Here is a 20,784-nt window from a genome sequence, read left to right on the forward strand (position 1 = left end):
TGACATGATGTCCCCTAAAAAAAGGAGAAAGTCCAGAAGGGCTAAAAAGACAGCTCTCAGCTCTAGGCAGTTTATGTGCCAAGCTAGATTTTCCCCCGTTCAGACTCCACAAGCTGGCCTGCCCTCGAACACCGCACCCCAGCAGGTCAGAGAGGCATCCGTCATAATCATCTTGCGACAGGAAACAGCCCCCATGTTGACCCCTCTTTGAAGAAAAAGAGGATCTCTCCACACTGACAGAGCTCGGAACAACTTTGTGAAAGTTCTTGGTGCTAGGGCAAGGCCAAAAGAAAGCAGCTTGTACTGAGAGACATTCCATCCAAGGGCGGATCTGAGGAACTTCCTGTGTCGACGAACTATCTGAATGTGAAAATATGCATCTTTCAGGTCTATCGCAACAAACCAGTCTCCCACATGCACCTGAGCAATGATATCTCAGTGTTAACATCTTGAACTTCCCTTTGAAGAGGGAGAGGTTCAGACAACAAAGGTCTAAAATAGGCCACAGACCTGTATCCTTCTTCTGAACCAGGAAGTAACGGCTGGGTTGAGGAGTCCACGTCCTGCCTGTAGGGAGGTAACATGGAAGATACACGTATGGGCTGGTGATCTGGGCAGTACAAAATACGGAATGTCTCTGGGATAGCCCTGGGCCAGTCTAGGCAGGATACTACACTGGACAGAGACATCAGCATGGAATCTGTCGAGGGAAAGACATGGGCTCGCCGTGGGGAGCCATACCATGAAAGAATACACATATGGGACCATAGGGGTCACAACACACGGCATCTAGCCCAGTAGAGGGCGTAGCACTGGGGTGTGATTTTACCTTACTGACCCTAGCGTCAGATGCTCCGCCATATCCGAGCGTAGTAAGGAGGTGAAGAAAGTCACAGGGTTTGCCTAGCTGGGGAACCCTACTGGAGCAAAGGTGTGCACTTATCCTGTCCATCGGGAGGGGAAAATGCAGCAATGGAAAAACGTGTGATATTTAAGCAGACAGCAGATTACCGACTCAGCGCACATAAGGTGAGAAAGTCTGAAAAGTTCCCTTTCCTTCCATGCCGGATGTATATGAAGTCGGACCAGTCCTGCACATCGAGACACCCTGGGTGGCGAATGTGACAGTGTTGGATAAGTAAAGTGTGCTTGAGGCAGGCAGAAATGCTATCGCAGTCTTTTCCAACCTCGACCGTCAGAAAAAGCTTTTTTTGACCTGAGGCTCATGAACAACTCAAAGGAACAAGAGCGGGGGTTGGGGGGGGTCGCTTGGTGTCGAGGCACCTATGATGTGACAAAGGATTTATGTGAAGTTGAGCCATAGGTGGCACTCTGCAGCCAGCTAGCCAGACCTAGAGCGCCCAGCAATACGCAATTTTATTTTTAATTTTTTTCATGAAAATGGAGAAAGATTGTGTGGCCAGCGTGTCCTAGACTGCAGGATTTGGAGAATAGCTCTGCTCCACAGAACCAACAAGGTTGGTGAAGTCAGCGACTGCCGCGTTTGTCAAGCAAGCAGAGAAAGATCTGGAAATGTAGATCATTGAAAAAATGGCAGCATCCTTTTTACTGGTCAAGAGCTAGGACCACTTAAAAATATCTCATCAAGTTTAGATGACTGTGACTCGCGTGGTTTGTACGGTCAGTCGATCCCGAGCTTCGCAATAGCGTGTGAAAGCACGGCAATAAGCTCAGAGTAACGTTAGGCCGCAGAAGGCGGTAGAGCGTCATCCATAGAAACCGCGAGCCTAGGGTTTTGAGAAGAAGACTATCACAGAATCTGCATTTAGAAATGCCCTGAACCACCTCACGCACGTGTGAAAAATCCAAACATTTAACACATTTACAGTGCGGGTCATAAACCGCAATGATGCGAGTGCGCGGTGGCAGGTAACAACAAAACTCCATTTCACTTCACCACAAAGAGAGCAAAGTTCCACTTGTCAGTAGTCGCAGAAGTGCTAAAGACAAAAGATGCTCAAATCCAAATTAACGTAGTTTTGGGCTAGAGAAATCGCAAATGAAGGGTGTGAATTGATAGCTTCATGAAGGCAGAGAAATCTGAGTAGGGGAGTGTAGTAAGAGCGCCGGGGCGGTGCCCACACCATCAGCCAATGAATTGGCGTGATTCTATAAGGGCTTCAGACAATCGGCACACCCAGGGGGGCGTTCCCATTGTGTTTGCGCAGACTTGAATGAACCTATGAAAAAGGACAAATATACAAATACAAGATTGTCAATCAAATACTGTCATAGAATGCACACTTACATTTCAAACTTTGTAATGTTGTAATGTTCAAAATTATTCTGGTTTTGCCACAGTTATTTCTTCCCTTAGAAACACACTTTGAAAAGCCATTTGGGCTTTTTGAATAACTACACATTTTTGCTCTGAATGATTAACAGTTTGTAAACTTTAATTTAACCTAAATCCAACCTAATTTAATTTAATTTAAAGTGATTGTCTTTACAACAGCAAATGTGTAAGAACTTAAAAGAAAATTGAAAAAAATTATATCACAATGACTATGCTTCCTGTTTTGCATCTTTCAACTATATGGCTGTTGTTTTCATTGGCCCCCAGACCCATCAGAAGTAGCTCTGTTTTTATATATTTGTAAGAAATAATTTACTTGAAGTGTTTATTGCCCCATTTATATATTTGTGTGTGCCTGAAATGCTGTCAGAAAACTTTTACTTTTTTCCTGGCTGTAACCACAAATTTGTTCCATCACATTTGTACTCTCTATACAAGCACTAGACCTAGCACTTACTAGTGCACTTACATAATCACAAGCTTGTGGTTTCCTGTTTTAGCATGTCTAAACTGAGTTTCAGAATTGGGAAATGCAGCCTTTAAGTCTTTGCAAGACTGTACTGAATTACACATGAATTGAAGAGAATATTAAAACACAACAAACAGTGAACAGGTCCCTAATAACCACATCTAAACATGCTACTTTGTTCCATATTTGAGAATAATTACATGGTGATAACAGGACTTTAGGTGGACACACATTGGAAATAGATCATTTGAAAATGTAACTTTTTCAATGTAACAAACAAAAAAGTGACAATTTTTTATTTAACAAAAATAAACTAAACACAGGTTAAAAAGGAAGTAAGCATTCACAAGAAGAAAAAGACCACTGGAAACTTGTGTGGTTTGTACTTTTACTTTAGAAAAGCAAACAGAAGGCTGGGCTTTCTTTATTGCCACCACTGCATTCACACATGAAAACCACTTGTGGCATCAAAACGCCACTGTTGCAATCAATCTGCTCACACAAATGCATCTGTGCACTGAAGACCAAAAATGGCTTAATTCAGCATTGTTTTATCTTGAACATTGAGTGTTGTCTAATCTTATATATTTAGCACTGCGTAATATTAATAGGTACAATTATGAGAGGGGGGGAAACTAATTTGTGAGCTCCGTAGCAGACCTGACAGCCAAAGTGGCGTTACGTCATAAAAGTGCAGATTTGTGGGGAAGACCGTTTAGGGTGCAGGGCCTATATCTCTCATAAAAGCATTTGTGTGTGGCCTGGTAATCCCTACGTTATGGGGACAAAATGTCCCCACAAAGATGGCAATATCCGAAATCCTTGTCCTTGTGGGGACACTTTTAGGTCCCCATGAGGAAAACGTCTTATAAATCACACAGAAGGGTTTTTTTTGAGAAAGTAAAAATGCAGAATGTTTCCTGTGATGGGTAGGTTTAGGGGCAGGGGCAGTGTAGGGGGATAGGATGTACAGTTTGTACAGTATGAAATCCATTACGCCTATGGAAAGTCCCCATAAAACATGGAAACACGGTGTGTGTGTGTGTGTGTGTGTGTGTGTGTGTGTGTGTGTGTGTGTGTGTGTGTGTGTGTGTGTGTGTGTGTGTGTGTGTGTGTGTGTGTGTGTGTGTGTGTGTGTGTGTGTGTGTGTGTGTGTGTGTGTGTGTGTGTGTGTGTGTGTGTGTGTGTGTGTGTGTGTGTGTGTGTGTGTTCGTTCTAAGGAGGACCAGACCAGTTTGAACTATTGGCCACTAGATGGAGCCACTAAATGTTCATAATTTCCTCTTTTTTTATGTATTCATATTCTCAAACATAAGCATTTTAGACAATGCTGTCTAAACATATTACTGACTGAACAATTTTTGTGCAATTTACTTCTTTTGCAATTTACATTGTATTTTGAGTAAATATTTGTAAAATCTACGGATAAACAAACACAACAGACACAACACTGTATGTTTACTTTTATTCTAGAACAGCTGCTTGGAACATTTAAATAATAATTGTTGTTGTTTTTTCCATCTTGCTTTATTTTTTGTTACATATTTAGTTCTTCATCTTAACACATTTGGAACATAATTAATGTTATATGTTATATATTTTCTTGATATGATATCAAGAAAATAAAATGTAAAATTGTAAAATAAGCATTTGATCAAGCTTAAAATATTTTTTTTACATTTTTTTATTATTAGATAGATGTGAATCAAAACATGTGCTTATTGAAAGCATTGAACTATACTTTATTGTGATTTAAAAAAAGGATTTTTTTTAAAAAAGAATGCCATATGCAATTATACTGGCTTTACTAGCAACAGCTGAGAGTGTTTGAGTGAGCAGGTAGAATCACATCTTGTCATATGGATATGAAGATGTCAGCAGTCTATAAGAGGCTTCAGTGTGGAGGCAGATCTTTCCAGTTATACTCGTCTCTCACTGATGTTTCTCTGTAGGATCCCCTGAAATGAATGAATAGGGAGGAAAGGAAGAACAACCTAAACTTGTGTTCATAGTTGACAGGCTATGTCCCAATCCAAAAGCTGCATCCTTAGAAGGCTGCAAATGTCAGACTGAGTGTTGTTAAATGGGACAGTCTAGCCTATGGAGGACTGTTCTTGAGTGACAATATACTGGACTTTTTTTTTTTTTTTTTACTTTCTGAAAACAAAGCAGGGTTCACAAACTGTAAGATATCAGTCAACATTTGAACTGCTTTAAAGTTGTTGGGGTTTTCTTTTTGTTGCTGTTGTTGTTGTTTTTCTTTTTTACATTGTAAATGTATCATTAGACATTAGACATTAGTAAATTGAAACCCAATTCTTAAGTGTAATTTGCCAATTTCTCTCTCAAAACAAATCTTGTTGTCACCAGCGTGCAATGGCTTCTTGGGTATAGGCTAGGCTGTGAAGGATCCATCTGTTGTAGTGGTGTCTTAAATCAGTGGAAATTATCGAATGCATTAGTTAAATCCCATAATACACCGTAATGAAGAGTGTATAACCGTTGTACACTCAACGACCCTAGAGAATACTCGTAATGCACTGTTATGGTCACGCCAAATTAATTCCTATGTCTTGCCAGAAGCTGACACCGCAGATGAATCATCCATCCTTTAATTTTCCAAAAATGCATTAATTTTCCACTGGTCTAATATTTGCCCAGTGTAATAACATAGATATAAATTCCTTTTTAATTGATTATTAAATAGTTTGATTAACCACTCCAGAATGAAATCGTCATGTATATACTTTCGATTTTAAATGTCTGTGGAGGATGTCTATACTTAGTAGTAAAGTACTTAGTACATAGAATGCCTATAGATTAGAGTCTCTACTTTCTGGAGATATGCATCACTTTGGCATTTGTTTTACACAAAGTAATGTATTTACACTAAATTACTCTGGTACCATTTCCGCCTGTATTTGGCCTACCCAGTTTGAAAAGCCTCCCAAACACACATACATTGTCTAAGTTTTTTTTTTTTTTTAAACATTATTTCGTAGATGTGATTTCCTGCATTATGGTGTGTTTGAGGCCATATCCCTTGCCTATACCAATAAAAGACCTCAAACCAGTCAAAACCAATAGACTAATAAAAAGACAATATTATTTTAACTGCCATAGAAAACAGTTTCACAGGTAATGATAATGAACAAGTTGCATGTTTATTATGCCCAGTGACCGTGTCCAGATAGAAAAAGTGCCGTTTACTAAACGAATGATTGGGCCAAACAAATTTACAGAAATCACTGAGTTATTTATTGTGTTTTCACTCGATATATATCACGGAAATTCAAGCTCTTGTCGGGCAAGACTGCCGGATAATTTTTAGATGATCGTGGCACACTTTGAAAATGTTCTAAATTTTGTGGCACCCCCATGCATATGTTACACTAGGTCAGCAACGGTACAGATTGCTCACGGTTTGGTTTGTATCACGGTTTTAGGTTCACGGTTTTGGTACGGTTCAGAATTTGCTCAGCCTAGAAATCTAGACGCACCCTAGCAGCAGCAAATCTAATCTGCCCCGAGTATCGTCTAGCATCTCTCAATACACGTTTGAGCTGTAAAAACCAAACTCTGGTCAGGACAATCACATCATGTATAGAGTCGGTGGGCGGGGCGTGCTACTACACAAGCTGGCGAACGGCGGTCTTTCGAATCAGCTTTGGCCGCGACTCTGGAAGACTCGGAGTTAAGCTTTTCTCTGAGAAAAGAACAAAGAACGGATCTGTTCGGAGTCTTGCTGACTGGATACGGCGAATGTAAACTATGAAGTCACGTTGAAAGCCAGTCTGGACCATAGACCGTAAAAAAATATGGACGACTCGACATCATCCGTTTCCGCTTGGCAGATTTGAAGCTTTCAGGCGCCCTTGCACGGCGCGGACATCTTGGGACCGAGTCTGCGCAGTAGCGATTTCGGGACCGGAGTTGCGCAGTAGAGCGCAGGAAGTAGAACAGGAAGTACAGTCGCGATATCAAGAGCCCGCCCACACTCTCGCAGGTGCAGAACAATTAATAATGTTGGTGTGAAATAAACAGTTATGGAAAAGTAGAAATTAAAGCTAAAGCTCTAATCTGCTCCCAAAAATGTCGAAAAAAGTCTGTTAGTGCCTCAGTGACAACTTCACTCAGAGAAGCCGTCAGTCTCAGCTGTCAATCATGACGTCACACCCCCCGTTTTTATAGCATCAAATAACTAACTCAAAGTAAACTTATTTTTAAAACGAACACCTGAAATGAAATCATCGTGATGATAACTGCCTTCAGTGACATAAACTAACTTTGGGGAAACATTTTTGAAGCGTAATTTTATTATTTAGTTTGTCTCGCGTCCATTAGAAAACACAGAGGGGCGGCTATACTGGGACCGGTCACCGGGGGGCGATCGAGGCGCGAAAGCTTCAGTAAATGAGAGGGAGACTGCAGGCTTGGTCTGGACACACGATAATAACAAAGACGTGAGAAATTAAACCATGATATAAAACGTGATATTTAATGGTCTCTTTTCATTACTGTCGCTACTTCCTGCCTCTCTTATTCACTGCGGTCCTCGACCTCAATGAAGTTTGGGGAGTCCCATAGACTGAAAAGGATTTCCACACACCTACTCGTGGCATAAGCCCCTCCCACTTGCACATTTGTCAAATCCCTCCTACTTGCAGCATAAGCTCCACCCACTTGCTGGGTAAGCTCCTCCCACCTTCAGGTCTCCGGGCTGCAGCGATACATACATGGACTTGTCAGGCTAGAAATTGCTATGTTCAGGGAAAAAGGGGCTAGGCCTACTGTCAAATAAAAATAAAGAAAAGAACAAATAAAGAACAAATAACTTAAATACAAGCAGTAGCACAAATAAATACCATCAAGCAAATAAACTGATAAAATAAACAATGCTTTTCAGGTTTTTAGGTAAGTCTAACATTAGTTTTTAGGTAGCCTACAAAAATTGAATAAATGATCAAATGTAAAATAACTGCATATGTAACTGTTTAAATGAAAGATTAATCCTTATTAAACTTTTTTTTTTAAATATTCAATTAAGAGCAGTGAGTGATGTCCTTATCTTTTGTTTGAACATTAAACAGACAGCAGTAAAGGCTACTGCCCCTTTAAGACCTAATGCAGGGATATGCATCGTCTTTCTCGACTGTATAAAGGCATATACAGACTATGTCTGCTTGGATACTCATCAAGATGGACATGTTGACATACTTTTTGTGCAAGTTTGTCCGTTCAAGAGCAAGACTTGAAAAATAACTCAATATTTGCGCGCTGTGACTGTGAGACGTGTGCGCTCTTTCGGATGACGCACAGACACAGATCTTCTCACAGCACGCGCAAGTTCTCATTCGCGTCTTCTGGCGCTACAGGGTGATGATGGTGAAAATAACTGGCCATATTTGGACATATGGCAGCACTCGCATGCATTGAACTCGCATTGAAATTTACAAAGAGAGACCGTTTTGCAAAAGTTTTTTCTTTTATTATCGCTGTTGTAATGTATCACCGAGGAGCCAGCACGTATCCATTGACAGAAACATACATAAAGCATTATTTTCAAGTTAGTCCATATTATAGATGCGTCATCAGATGTGCCCCGGTTGGGAAAACTGCCTTAAAGGGGGGGTGAAATGCTGTTTCATGCATACTGATCTTTTTACACTGTTAAAGACTTGGAATCCCATACTAAACATAGACAAAGTTTCAAAAGTTAAGGTGGACGTTTGATGGGAGTATTTCTTTGTCAAAAATACTACTTCCGGTTAGTCATACGTTTCGGCAAGTTTTTTGAGATCATGCGTCCCCATTGACGTTAGTGGGGGCGGAATTTCCTTGTATGGGCCTTACGGACAATTCTACCGGAAGCGCGTGAGAGAGAGCGAGGGAGAGAGCAACAGGCTACGCCCATCAAAGCGCTGGCTTGTAGGATGCTAAACAGGTGATATAACCAGTAGCTACTGACTTACCCACTGATAGGCCGGCGGTCGATCTGTATTAGCACTTTCCTCACGCGACGGGCGAATCACTTTCCTCACAGAGCGACTCACTTTCCTCACGCGGCGGGCGAATCACTTTCCTCACTGAGCGAATCACTTTCCTCACAGAGCGAATCACTTTCCTCACAGAGCGACTCACTTTCCTCACGCGGCGGGCGAATCCCTTTCCTCACTGAGCGAATCACTTTCCTCACGCGGCGGGCGAATCACTTTCCTCAATGAGCGAATCACTTTCCTCACAGAGCGAATCACTTTCCTCACGCGGCGGGCGAATCACTTTCCTCACTGAGCGAATCACTTTCCTCACTGAGCGAATCACTTTCCTCACAGAGCGAATCACTTTCCTCACAGAGCGACTCACTTTCCTCACGCGGCGGGCGAATCACTTTCCTCACTGAGCGACTCACTTTCCTCACGCGGCGGGCGAATCACTTTCCTCAATGAGCGAATCACTTTCCTCACAGAGCGAATCACTTTCCTCACAGAGCGACTCACTTTCCTCACTGCAGCGCGCTGCTGCACACGTCATTATTTAGCTCCGCTCACATGACACGCCCCCACCCGCTCGGCTTTTTTCGGAAAGACTCGGAACAGCGCATCTTTCTTATATAATTATAAAAAAAATAAAGACTTTTCGGAGATATGCAGGATGCAATGCTACTCTATAGGTACTCAAGATTGACATGACACTGACTGAAACTGTGTCGTAATGACACACGTAATGACGTTTCTGAGTGCAAAAGGAGTGAGCAATACAAAGCAGCAAGTTTTCAGTGTTAAACTGAGCAGGTAGAATCACATCTTGTCATATGGATATGAAGATGTCAGCAGTCTATAAGAGACTTCAGTGTGGAGGCAGATCTTTCCAGTTTTACTCGTCTCACACTGATGTTTCTCTGTAGGATCCCCCTGAAATGAATAGGAGATGAAGATGCACATGAAACAAATTAAACTATTGTTTTTGACATGCATGGCGAAGCTTAAAACAAATCACTGAATTAATATAAATACCTTAATAACATCCGCTGTGAGTATCTCTGCACTCTGCTCAGAACCTAAAGATCATGTGAAAATATGTTTATTTTAGTAAACTGTTTATTTTATATAGTTATAGTTTATCTTACAGTGTCCATGTTACACGTTGAATGTTTTTAGTATGGTGATAACAGAATATTATGCACAATTACATGCAAAAAAACCTAATCCAACCCTATACTATACATGTAGTAAATTAATATTCATCATCACTTAAGTGTATAATTACACTATAACAACACCAAAATACCAGTTAAATAATATCAATTTAAATTCACAATTATGTTTTTTTTAATCTGTAAAAAACTATAGTAACTAAAACTATAGTAAGTTCACATAGTTCATTATTATTAGAAGGGCACCTTAAAATAATTAAAATAAAATCATTTTATAGAGGATTGAATATTGTGCTCCACACAATAATCACAGTATTTTTTTATTATTAAATTGCTTAAAACTAATTGCTGTTTTTACACAGGTATTATATTCTTAGCAGCTTTAATGTCTGATCAAAGACATTAGTTTATATTAGAAAAATCACAATAAAGGTGTCAAGGGAAAAGTGAACAAGATACCTGTAGTTTGAGTGTGACAGAGACAGTACACACAGATGGATGACATGAGTGAGGAGAGGAGAACACACACCGGACACACACTGAACAGCAGCGTCCAGCAGAGAACACAGTCTGATAGAGGAGTGGAGGTGATGTTCAAGGGTCCAGAACGCTCTATATAATAATAATAATAATAATAATAATAATAATAATAATAATAATAATAATAATAATAATAATAATTGTTATGGTTAAGTGGCTGAAGAGAAGTACATGAGAAAGAAGAATTCAGTTCCAATAATCTTTAATCCAAAAAGCATTTAATCCAAAAGAATTTTAACACATTCTAACACTGACATTAAACAAAGACAAACATGGGAAGACTGGGTCTAACAGGTAGCATGAAACTGAAAAACACAAAACGTCACAATAATAATATATTATTGCATCTAATATAATATATAAAAATGTAAATGTATGTATGAATTTTAGTAAAAATACTTTTGTTCTGTTCATCTTGGTCCTTCTGCGAGAAAGTTCTCCAGAAATACACAAGCAATGAAATAATAAAATCTAGCAGAAATCTGTTTTCTTACCTGCAAGAGAGAGACGAGTTGTTCGCTTTCCATAATTGTATACTTCAGATGATGAGATGATGCCTTTTTCATCTTTATATACCTCAGTCCCCATTTCTGCACAGTAATACAGTCCCAGATCAGAGACACTGATGTTAGTAATATGTAGATAATTAGAATTACTGGAGTGGTTATAGACAGAGCTGAAACGCGGAAATAATTCCAGGTTCCATTTCCTCCAATCTATTACGAGAGAGGGTTGATTTTCATGAGAGCAGTTTCTTATCCATAAAAAGCTGTAACCAAGAGTTACAGGGAGATCACAGTAGAGAGTGATGTTGTCTCCTGGTCTGACTTTAATCTCAATTTCTGCTCCATAGATTCTGTTCTGAATGAACAACAAAACACCTGTAAAAGAGCAAAATAACTTAATAAAGCGCTACAATTTGAAATATGAAATACAATACAGAAATATTCACAAACTCTCAAAACAGCTGAAAACTATTTTTCTTACACATAAACACGATGATAGAATTTCTTGACCCCTCCATCTCTGAGTGACAGTGAATAACTGACACTGGTGAAGGTCTTACAGACGGCAGCTCTCGTCTCATTGGTTCACGTCACGTCACAGGGGGTTGTCATTAAATTAGGTTATCATGTGTGCATACAAAGAGTAAGAGCAGTATTAACCAATTATAGGTAACGCTATAGACTTTATTTCCATTTCTTAAAAATGGAAATAACCATCAAACAGAAATGAAGAGTGGGTAAAACTTTTGTCTGATAGATATGTAAGATATGTTTAGCATCAAATCATTTGGTTTCAGACATGCAGGTAAGTATCTTCCCTTGAGAAATGTTGTACTTTCAATTGGTCAAGTTTTTTTTTTAATCAAAGTTCAGCTGTAAACTTCAATTCTCTGTTGTACTGGGTTCAAGCAAGCAACATGTAAACATGTCAAAACAGGAAACCACAACTCGTATATTCAGACCACTTACACCATACACCTTCACATCGTCAAACTCAAACTCCACATCTCTGATCACTGGTGACAAAGCACAAATGTTTCCATTGGCCTTGTGTGGTTTAGTTTGTTGGTTAGAGTGCACACATTTGCACAAAGGAAGTTTGCTCCGCTTGTCTAAACTGTGGTTACTGACACTAACAGCTGTCCATTCAGCTGAAATTAGCTGCATTATATTCTACAACAGGTATTGCTATACTTATAGTAGCAAGTAAAACGTAAAAAATGGAAATAGTAAATTCTGATTTTGTGCAACCATACATAATTTTGTATTGGTGATTCCCTATTTGTGTGTGTGTGTGTGTGTGTGTGTGTGTGTGTGTGTGTGTGTGTGTGTGTGTGTGTGTGTGTGTGTGTGTGTGTGTGTGTGTGTGTGTGTGTGTGTGTGTGTGTGTGTGTGTGTGTGTGTGTGTACGAGATAATTATGTAAACACAGCTGAACAGAACTTAACTAACCAGGGTAACCAAGGAAACAAACAAGTAGCAGGAAACTAAAACAAATGAACACGTGACAGAATCAAAACACAACTAAAAGCTAAACTAAACAGACAGACATGTGACAGTTAGCCTATTAACTAAACCAGTGACCAGTAAAAGGTTCAGATTGCACAGAAAAACACCTGTAAAAGCGCCAAATAACTATATAAAGTACTTCGAATTGAATTACCATACAAACATTCACAAACATAATATTGACATTTTCATTCAGAAACAGTTTAAGAGGTTTGCATAATATTTCTTCCATGGGCCAGTCTTGGCCTCTCTATCTGTGAGTGACTGACACTGGTGAGGATCTTTCAGACCTTCAGCTCTTATCTTTGATTCACATCAGTGGACGTTTTACTGCTTTGAGATGAAAGGGTTTGGAGGACTGTAATTAGAATGGTCATCAATTTCCTTTAATTTTGTTGAATCAAGCAACACTTTTTATACTTTTATTCCAGAAGAGCATAGTAAACTGAACTATCAAATCTAAATTCTTAAGCGCTCTTGCGGTGTTGTGATGTCAAACCCCAGTCGTTGTTCGAAGCGCCGGTTGGTGGTTGTGGCATTTGTCCCGCCTCTCCTCCAATGTGATTGGACATTGATGTTCACCCAAAATTGAACTGTAGAAAACCTGCCAGCTGTTGACGCTATTGAAAAGTGCGGCGCATCCATTGGAAACAATTGAAAACATACGCCGGACGAGGCGAGAACACCCGTTTGTACACGCCGCCTTAATAGGCTATTATTTTGCTACTTCTATTATGTAGCCTACACCTCGGAGAATTACCGAGGTCCGGACCTCAGGGACCTCAAAAGGCATCGGATGAAACAGCCTCAAACTAAAAGGCATCAGACAAAGTCATCGGACAAAACGGACTCAGACATAAGGCATCAGTCGGCCAGAGAGTCTGACACTGAAAAACAAGAAAAACCTCCTAAATTGTTCAATTTAAATGTATTATGGTCAATTACTATGACTGAGAGTGACACACACATCAATGTGTTGAAAAAAAAGCTTTCAAAAGGTTTTGTTGTTGTTGTTGTTGTTTTTTTGTGTCATAATCTTTATTTCATTATGTTACATATCACTCCGGTGGATATCATGATCTCACCCCTCAAATAACCCAGACTATGGGGTGAATTATAACATTTCACTCCTTGTGTTTGAATTGAAACCACACATTTTATGTTTGTATTGCAAAGATTATAACTGTCATTTAATAGCAGTCACTTTTTTTGATTCAAACTAGTTTGAATCACATTTAGAACACTCTGGCTTAAAAGTCTCCCCTACAGAGACATCAGAGCCAGCGGCAAAAATCAGAAGGACTAGCCAACTGGATATCTCACAACCATAGACAGTAAAAGAAATGGACCGAGCGATCCCATTTACGTCAACGACAGCGAAATAATGAAGTCAACCTAGGAGCACTCACTTCCTGATGGCTGAGCGAACTGCGCAGGCTCAGCCGGAGCTTGACGACATAGATGTGACGTGAGCCTCCTGTCTGACAGCTGTAGGTCTTCTAGTAGTTGTGGAAAGTGAAATCTGAATCACGTTGTTTAAATATTTTCTCCCGTTGCTTTTGGCTCACTATGGGCTTCTCCCCATTCTTCTCCCTTGACTTTATCAGACTTTATGTCTCCACGTCCCCCCGACTGTCTCATAGACAGTAAAAGATTGCCTGCGAGCGTCTCCTCAGGTCTATACGGTAATTTCTCAACTGTGCGACAGAGTCGCGTTGGTTATGACGCAATCGTTAGCCTATTTTTACAAAAACAGCTTCTGCGGGGCGATAGTGTAAGATGCGTGGCCAAGTGGAAACCAAGCTGAACCGTATCGGAGACATCCTGTATGATGAATGCATAGGCATCTTCGGAGCTACTGCTGGAAAGCGGAGAGCTTGTCCAGTGCAGAAGGGGAGGAGGGAGAGGGAGATCGAGCAGTTGGTGAAGAGGCGGCGCCAACTCCGAAAACAGTGGAGGAAGGCAAGCAGAGAGGAGAAGGAGGGCCTGAAACCACTGTGGGACGAGGTGAGAAAAGAGCTTGCCGGCCTACGGAGGGCAGAGCGCATCCGCAAGCGCAGAAGGCGGAAGGAGAAAGAGAGGAGTAACTTCTTTAAAAATCCCTTCAAGCATGCCAGACAGCTGCTAGAGGATAAGAGAAGCGGAAAGCTTGAGATCACCAAATCTGAGCTGGAGAGCTACATAAAGGAGCAGTACAGTGACCCAGCGAAGTCAACTCCGCTGGGATCCCCTGGGTATGTCCCTCGCCCAGCTCCTCCAACCTCCCTCTTTGATGCTGCCCTCCCCAAACTCAGCGAGGTAACAGAGGTGGTCCGGAAGGCAAGATCAGCCTCAGCCCCAGGCCCGAACGGGATACCATACAAGCTTTACAAGTACTGCCCAGGGGTCTTGAGACACCTCTGGAATCTGCTGAGAGTGGCCTGGAAAAACCAAGTTATCCCGTCAGAGTGGCAGAGAGCTGTCACAGTTTTCATTCCAAAGGAGCAGAACTCCAGAACGATCGGCCAGTTTAGGAGTATCGCCCTCCTGAATGTCGAAGGGAAGATTTTCTTCTCCATACTGGCCAAGAGGTTGACCAGCTACCTCACAGGAAATGGGTACATCGATACCAGCTGCCAGAAGGCAGGTGTGCCAGGCTTCCCAGGGTGCGTGGAACACTCTGCAGTAATATGGGAGCAGATCCAAAGGGCGAAAAGAGAGAGAGGTGACCTGCACGTAGTGTGGCTTGACCTTGCTAACGCATATGGGTCAGTCCCTCACCAACTCATCGAGTTCGCCTTGGACTTCTTCCATGTCCCAATCGGTATAAGAGCCTTGGTGGCCAAGTACTTTGGAGACCTCCAGATGTGCTGCACCCACCAGGACTTCACAACAGGCTGGCAACAGCTGGAAGTAGGCATTGCCATGGGATGCTCAATCTCGCCCATCTTGTTCGTCACAGCCTTCGAGATCATCCTCATAGGGGCTAGGAAGATGGTCGGAGGAGTGAAACTGCCATCAGGAATAAGACTACCAGCAGTTAGAGGTTACATGGATGATATCACCACCATGCTCCGGACAGCAGCATGTACAACAAGACTGCTGAAGAGGATCGACGAGCTTGTGGGCTGGGCGAGGATGAAGATCAAACCACCCAAGTCACGCAGTTTGTCGATCAGGAAGGGAGTCAGAAATGACGACACCATCTTTGTCGCAGGTGGTGAGAATATCCCACTGCTGGCAGATCAACCGGTTCGTAGCCTGGGTCGTACCTATACAGCAGAGCTCTCAGACAGGCAGATGGGGGAGACAGTGAGGAAGCAGCTCGCAGATGGCCTGTTCAAGATCAACCAAAGCCAACTCCCCGGAAAGTACAAAGTTTGGTGTTACCAGACAATACTGTACCAAAGGGTGATGTGGCCACTGAAGATGAGCGAAATCCCCTCGTCAGTGGTAAACAAGATGGACGGGCTGGCAAACTCGTTTATCAGGAAGTGGCTGGGACTACCAAGATGCTTCTCGGAGGTAGGCCTCTTCGGGAGGAACACGCTACAGCTACCACTTCGATCCATCATCGTGGGATACAAGCAAGAGAAGGCTCGGCTGGTGCTGGAGCTGAGGGAAACCACTGACCAGCTGGTGAGAGCAGCGGGCACCCAGATAAGAACGGGAAGAAAGTGGAAAGCCCAAGAAGAGGTCGATGTGGCAATCGGCAGGTTGAAGCACCGCGAGGTGGTCGGCAGAGTCCAGGAGGGCCGGGCAGGCCTTGGGAGGGGCAATTTTCCCTTGTTCTGGTCAAAGGCTTCCAAAGAAGACCGAAAAGCCATGGTGGTGGCGGAAGTGGCAAAAGCAGAGCACGAACGCCTTAACATCAAAGCGGTGTCCCAGGGCCAACAAGGACGTTGGACGGCATGGGAAGGTCTCATTGACAGGTCCATGTCATGGTCCGACCTATGGAAGATCCCCCAAGCTAGGCTCAGCTTCCTGATCAGAGCAACTTATGACTCCTTGCCTTGTCCCCGAAACCTCCACCAATGGTTTGGTGCCGAAGAGACCTGTTCCCTTTGTAACACCAGCAACACAAGCCTCCAGCACATTCTGTCGGGCTGCACAACAGCATTGTCCCAAGGCCGCTACAGGTGGCGACATGACCAAGTACTGAAGAAGCTGGCAGAGGTGGTAGAGTCATGCAGAAAGGAGGCAAACAGCAGACCTTCCGCTCGTGGACGACATTCCATCCAGTTCGCGAGGGCTGGAGAGAGTGTCAGACCCTCCCGCCAGAGAGATATAGCAAGGCTCCTCTCACCGGGATGTGAGTGGACCATGAGGGTCGACTTGGGAAAGCAGCTCCAGTTCCCCAGGGAGATAGTGGAAACATCCCTGCAGCCAGACCTCGTCATGTGGTCAGAAGCTTGCAAGACCGTCTTCCTGGTGGAACTCACTGTACCATGGGAGGGAGGTGTGGAGGCTGCGTATGAACGGAAGCGAGCCAAGTACTCGGATCTGGCGACAGAGTGCAGGGAGGCGGGCTGGAAAGCCATTATCTGCCCTGTGGAAGTGGGGTGTAGGGGCTTTGTAGGTTCCTCATCCGCTCGCCTACTCCGCGACATGGGATGCACAGGAGCGAGACATCGGAAAGCCATGAAAGAGTTGGCAGAGGAGGCGGAGAAAGGCAGCTTTTGGCTGTGGCTAAGGAGGAAGGAGAAGGTTTGGGGGGCAAACACCTAGGGCATCAGCAGGGGGTGGCAGGGAGAGATCCCTGCCATCGCTCCGCCACCACGAGACGTACTGGGGTTAAAGGAGCGAAACGTCGATGAGTGGTGGTCCCCAGCTGATGACCCGTTCAGGCTCACGGAAGTGTTCAGTGTGGTGTCACGGCACACCAGTTCAAAAGGCACTGGAGGAGGTGCGTCAGGCAGTGATGTCCAGCAGGAAAACCATCACCTGTATCTTGATATACAAGGTAATGGAGCCTTTTATGCATTGTCGTGTTTCTTTAGAAATAAACAATGGACAAATGGAGTCTTTAAACGCCTCAGATGTAAAGTTATTCACTGTCAAAGTGACTCAAAAATGAATGGAGTCAATGGGATGCTAACAGCAGGTGATGGCTTGGTTAGCAATGGCAGCCCCTATAGGGGTGGAACGCTTCCCGAGCGCTAGATTACCCCCTTGCTCACAACTCGGAAACGCCAGATACATTTTTCAATTAGGTGCTCTCTTTATAGCTTTAAACAAGTACATTCTCGACTGAAAACTCTTTAAACTAATGCCTAGTTCAGACTACATGACTTGCTATTCAGTCTTGAAGTCATTTTGGATAAGCACATGCAGGCAGCAGGGGTTGTCTGTGCTACAGAGAGAGTTGGAGATTAGTAAAACATGTTTATAATGAAAAAGTAGCTGCCTGCTTGTGTTGCAGTGGTTTGGCAACAACAGTAAGATTACAAATACAAAAGACATGTAATGTGGTAAGTTGTATTTCTTCCTTTATTTCTCATTCAAATAGGTGAATGGTAAGACTGGGTCCATGGAGCTGCTGCGAATGACTGCAGAGGAGTTTGGTTTCTTGCTGGGGAAAGCTGAACACCTCATAACAAAACAGGACACCAAGATGAGACTGGCAATAGAGAGCATCTGTCATTGACACTGCGATTCTTGGCAACATGTTGGTATGACTGCATATCAAAGTTGTTTCAAATCAACGTAGTTATTGTTCATTTTAATTTCTGTCTGTGTATGTTTTGTAATTTTTGTCTCATGCAGGTGAGTCTTTCAGGTTCCAGTACAGGATTGGGACCAGCACCATTTCAAAGATAGTTGTGGATTCCTGTGCTGCTCTGTACCAGGTTATGAAGAAAAACTTCATGATGTTAGGCCGTTATGGCAAACTGTGAATTTTTTTATTTCAGATATCCACTATACCACTGCATTTTGATATCAACATCCAGAATCTTGCATACAACATGACACAAACTTCTTTTTTCCACTATTTTCTGGAATTTAGTGGAAACTGCCCAAACTGTCTGCAGGGCCGTTTAATGTTCAGTTATGTTGGAGTTTCTGTAATTTTGTGGTTGTACCATTATACAGAAGAGTGGTGCCTGTGTTTAGGCTGTGGGCACTTATACAAATTCATTGGATGAGATTCCTACTCTCAATTAAATATTTTTAGTTTGTCCAATTAGTTATTTTTGCATTTTATTTTTAAAAATGTGCTTGTTGTTATTTAAAAGTTTTAAAGGCAAATTAAATTGATAACAGTGTTCACCTTACATAATAAACTTTTATAAATTTAACATAACATCATTAAGTAAATGGCACATATATATATATATATATATATATATATATATATATATATATATATATATATATATATATATATATATATATATATATATATATATATATATATATGATGTAACAGTGAAAAATTCAATGGATCAAATTCAAATTCAATTTCAAATGGATTTACTCAATAACAACATTAATCATTAAATTAAACAATAATGGACTAATTGCACTACCAATCGGCGTTCCATTTAGAATGTTATATGGAGCTGATAATTCTTTTTCAACTGAAAAGTGCATTCAAATAAGTCTAAAACCCTGTTATATAATTTGCCACCTAAATTTCCCCTTTTTTTAATGCATAATCTCACTTTATTGTACAACGTAGGCCTACTTGGTGATGACCATCGATGATTCAGTTAAAATTAGATTATTCTGCAATCCAGAATGTGGCGGAAAGGTTTGTTTGAGCTGCACCCTCTACTGTACAGTGAGAATGTGTATTTCCTTCAGCCTTATTATTTATATTTTGGTGTGGCCTTCTCATTTGGCCAAAAATATATATATATACAGTCTTGTTCAAAATAATAGCAGTACAATGTGACTAACCAGGATAATCAAGGTTTTTAGTATATTTTTTATTGCTACGTGGCAAACAAGTTACCAGTAGGTTCAGTAGATTCTCAGAAAACAAATGAGACCCAGCATTCATGATATGCACGCTCTTAAGGCTGTGCAATTGGGCAATTAGTTGAAAGGGGTGTGTTCAAAAAAATAGCAGTGTCTACCTTTGACTGTACAACCCCAAAACTATTTTGTACAAACATTTTTTTTTTCTGGGATTTAGCAATCCTGTGAATCACTAAACTAATATTTAGTTGTATGACCACAGTTTTTTAAAACTGCTTGACATCTGTGTGGCATGGAGTCATCCAACTTGTGGCACCTCTCAGCTGTTATTCCACTCCATGATTCTTTAACAACATTCCACAATTCATTCACATTTCTTGGTTTTGCTTCAGAAACAGCATTTTTGATATCACCCCACAAGTTCTCAATTGGATTAAGGTCTGGAGATATGGCTGGCCACTCCATAACATTAATTTTGTTGGTTTGGAACCAAGACTTTGCCTGTTTACTAGTGTGTTTTGGGTCATTGTCTTGTTGAAACAACCGTTTCAAGGGCATGTCCTCTTCAGCATAGGGCAACATGACCTCTTCAAGTATTTTAACATATGCAAACTGATCCATGACCCCTGGTATGCTATAAATAGGCCCAACACCATAGTAGGAGAAACATGCCCATATCATGATGCTTGCACCTCCATGCTTCACTGTCTTCACTGTGTACTGTGGCTTGAATTCAGAGTTTGGGGGTCGTCTCACAAACTGCCTGTGGCCCTTGGACCCAAAAAGAACAATTTTACTCTCATCAGTCCACAAAATGTTCCTCCATTTCTCTTTAGGCCAGTTGATGTGTTCATTGGCAAATTTAAATTTAAGCTATTTTTTTGAACACACCCCTTTCAACTAATTGCCCAATTGCACAGCCTTAAGAGCGTGTATATCATGAATGCTGGGTCTCATTTGTTTTCTGAGAATCTACTGAACCTACTGGTAACTTGTTTGCCACGTAGCAATAAAAAATACTAAAAACCTTGATTATTCTGGTTAGTCACATTGTACTGCTATTATTTTGAACAAGACTGTATATATACAAACAAATGTTTTAAATATGTGTAATAATAAATAAATAAATAAATAAAGTAATGCATAAATAAAGTAATTTTTATTTTTAAAATAAATAAATAAAGTAATTTTTTATTACTTTACAGTAATGTAAAGTAATAAAAAAATGCAATAATTTTCTTAAAAAGTAACTTAGTAAAGTAATTAACTAGTTACTTTTTAAGGGATCAATGCAATATTTTAATACATTACATTTCAAAGTAACTTTCTCTGATTGTTGATGACTGCTTCCTAATTCTCAGCGAGTTCAATGTGGGATTCATAGATTC

General features: G+C 41.3%; 1 protein-coding gene across 1 annotated transcript; it reads right to left on the reverse strand.

Moving 5' to 3' along the window:
- Positions 1–5,077: 5,077 nt before the first annotated feature.
- On the reverse strand, positions 5,078–11,602 carry LOC137073442 (uncharacterized). Its single transcript, XM_067441941.1, has 5 exons — positions 11,467–11,602; positions 10,974–11,360; positions 10,399–10,551; positions 9,800–9,843; positions 5,078–9,697 (listed from the first exon to the last, which is right to left on the reverse strand). Exons 1-5 carry the CDS (start codon positions 11,564–11,566, stop codon positions 9,584–9,586), a joined length of 798 nt encoding a protein of 265 aa, XP_067298042.1. The 5' UTR covers positions 11,567–11,602; the 3' UTR covers positions 5,078–9,583.
- Positions 11,603–20,784: the final 9,182 nt, after the last annotated feature.

The sequence above is a fragment of the Pseudorasbora parva genome, chromosome 4 (assembly GCF_024679245.1).
Source record: "Pseudorasbora parva isolate DD20220531a chromosome 4, ASM2467924v1, whole genome shotgun sequence".
NCBI classification, from domain to species: Eukaryota; Metazoa; Chordata; class Actinopteri; order Cypriniformes; family Gobionidae; genus Pseudorasbora; species Pseudorasbora parva.

What these genes read in the sequence shown, in the direction of transcription:
- LOC137073442 (XM_067441941.1), bottom strand. Translation starts at nt 11,566, where the DNA reads ATGAGACGAGAGCTGCCGTCTGTAAGACCTTCACCAGTGTCAGTTATT. An exon ending in CTGTCACACTCAAACTACAG is followed by an intron (nt 9,844 to 10,398) that starts GTATCTTGTTCA and finishes CATGATCTTTAG; the next exon opens with GTTCTGAGCAGAGTGCAGAG. An exon ending in TCACAGCGGATGTTATTAAG is followed by an intron (nt 9,698 to 9,799) that starts GTATTTATATTA and finishes TATTCATTTCAG; the next exon opens with GGGGATCCTACAGAGAAACA.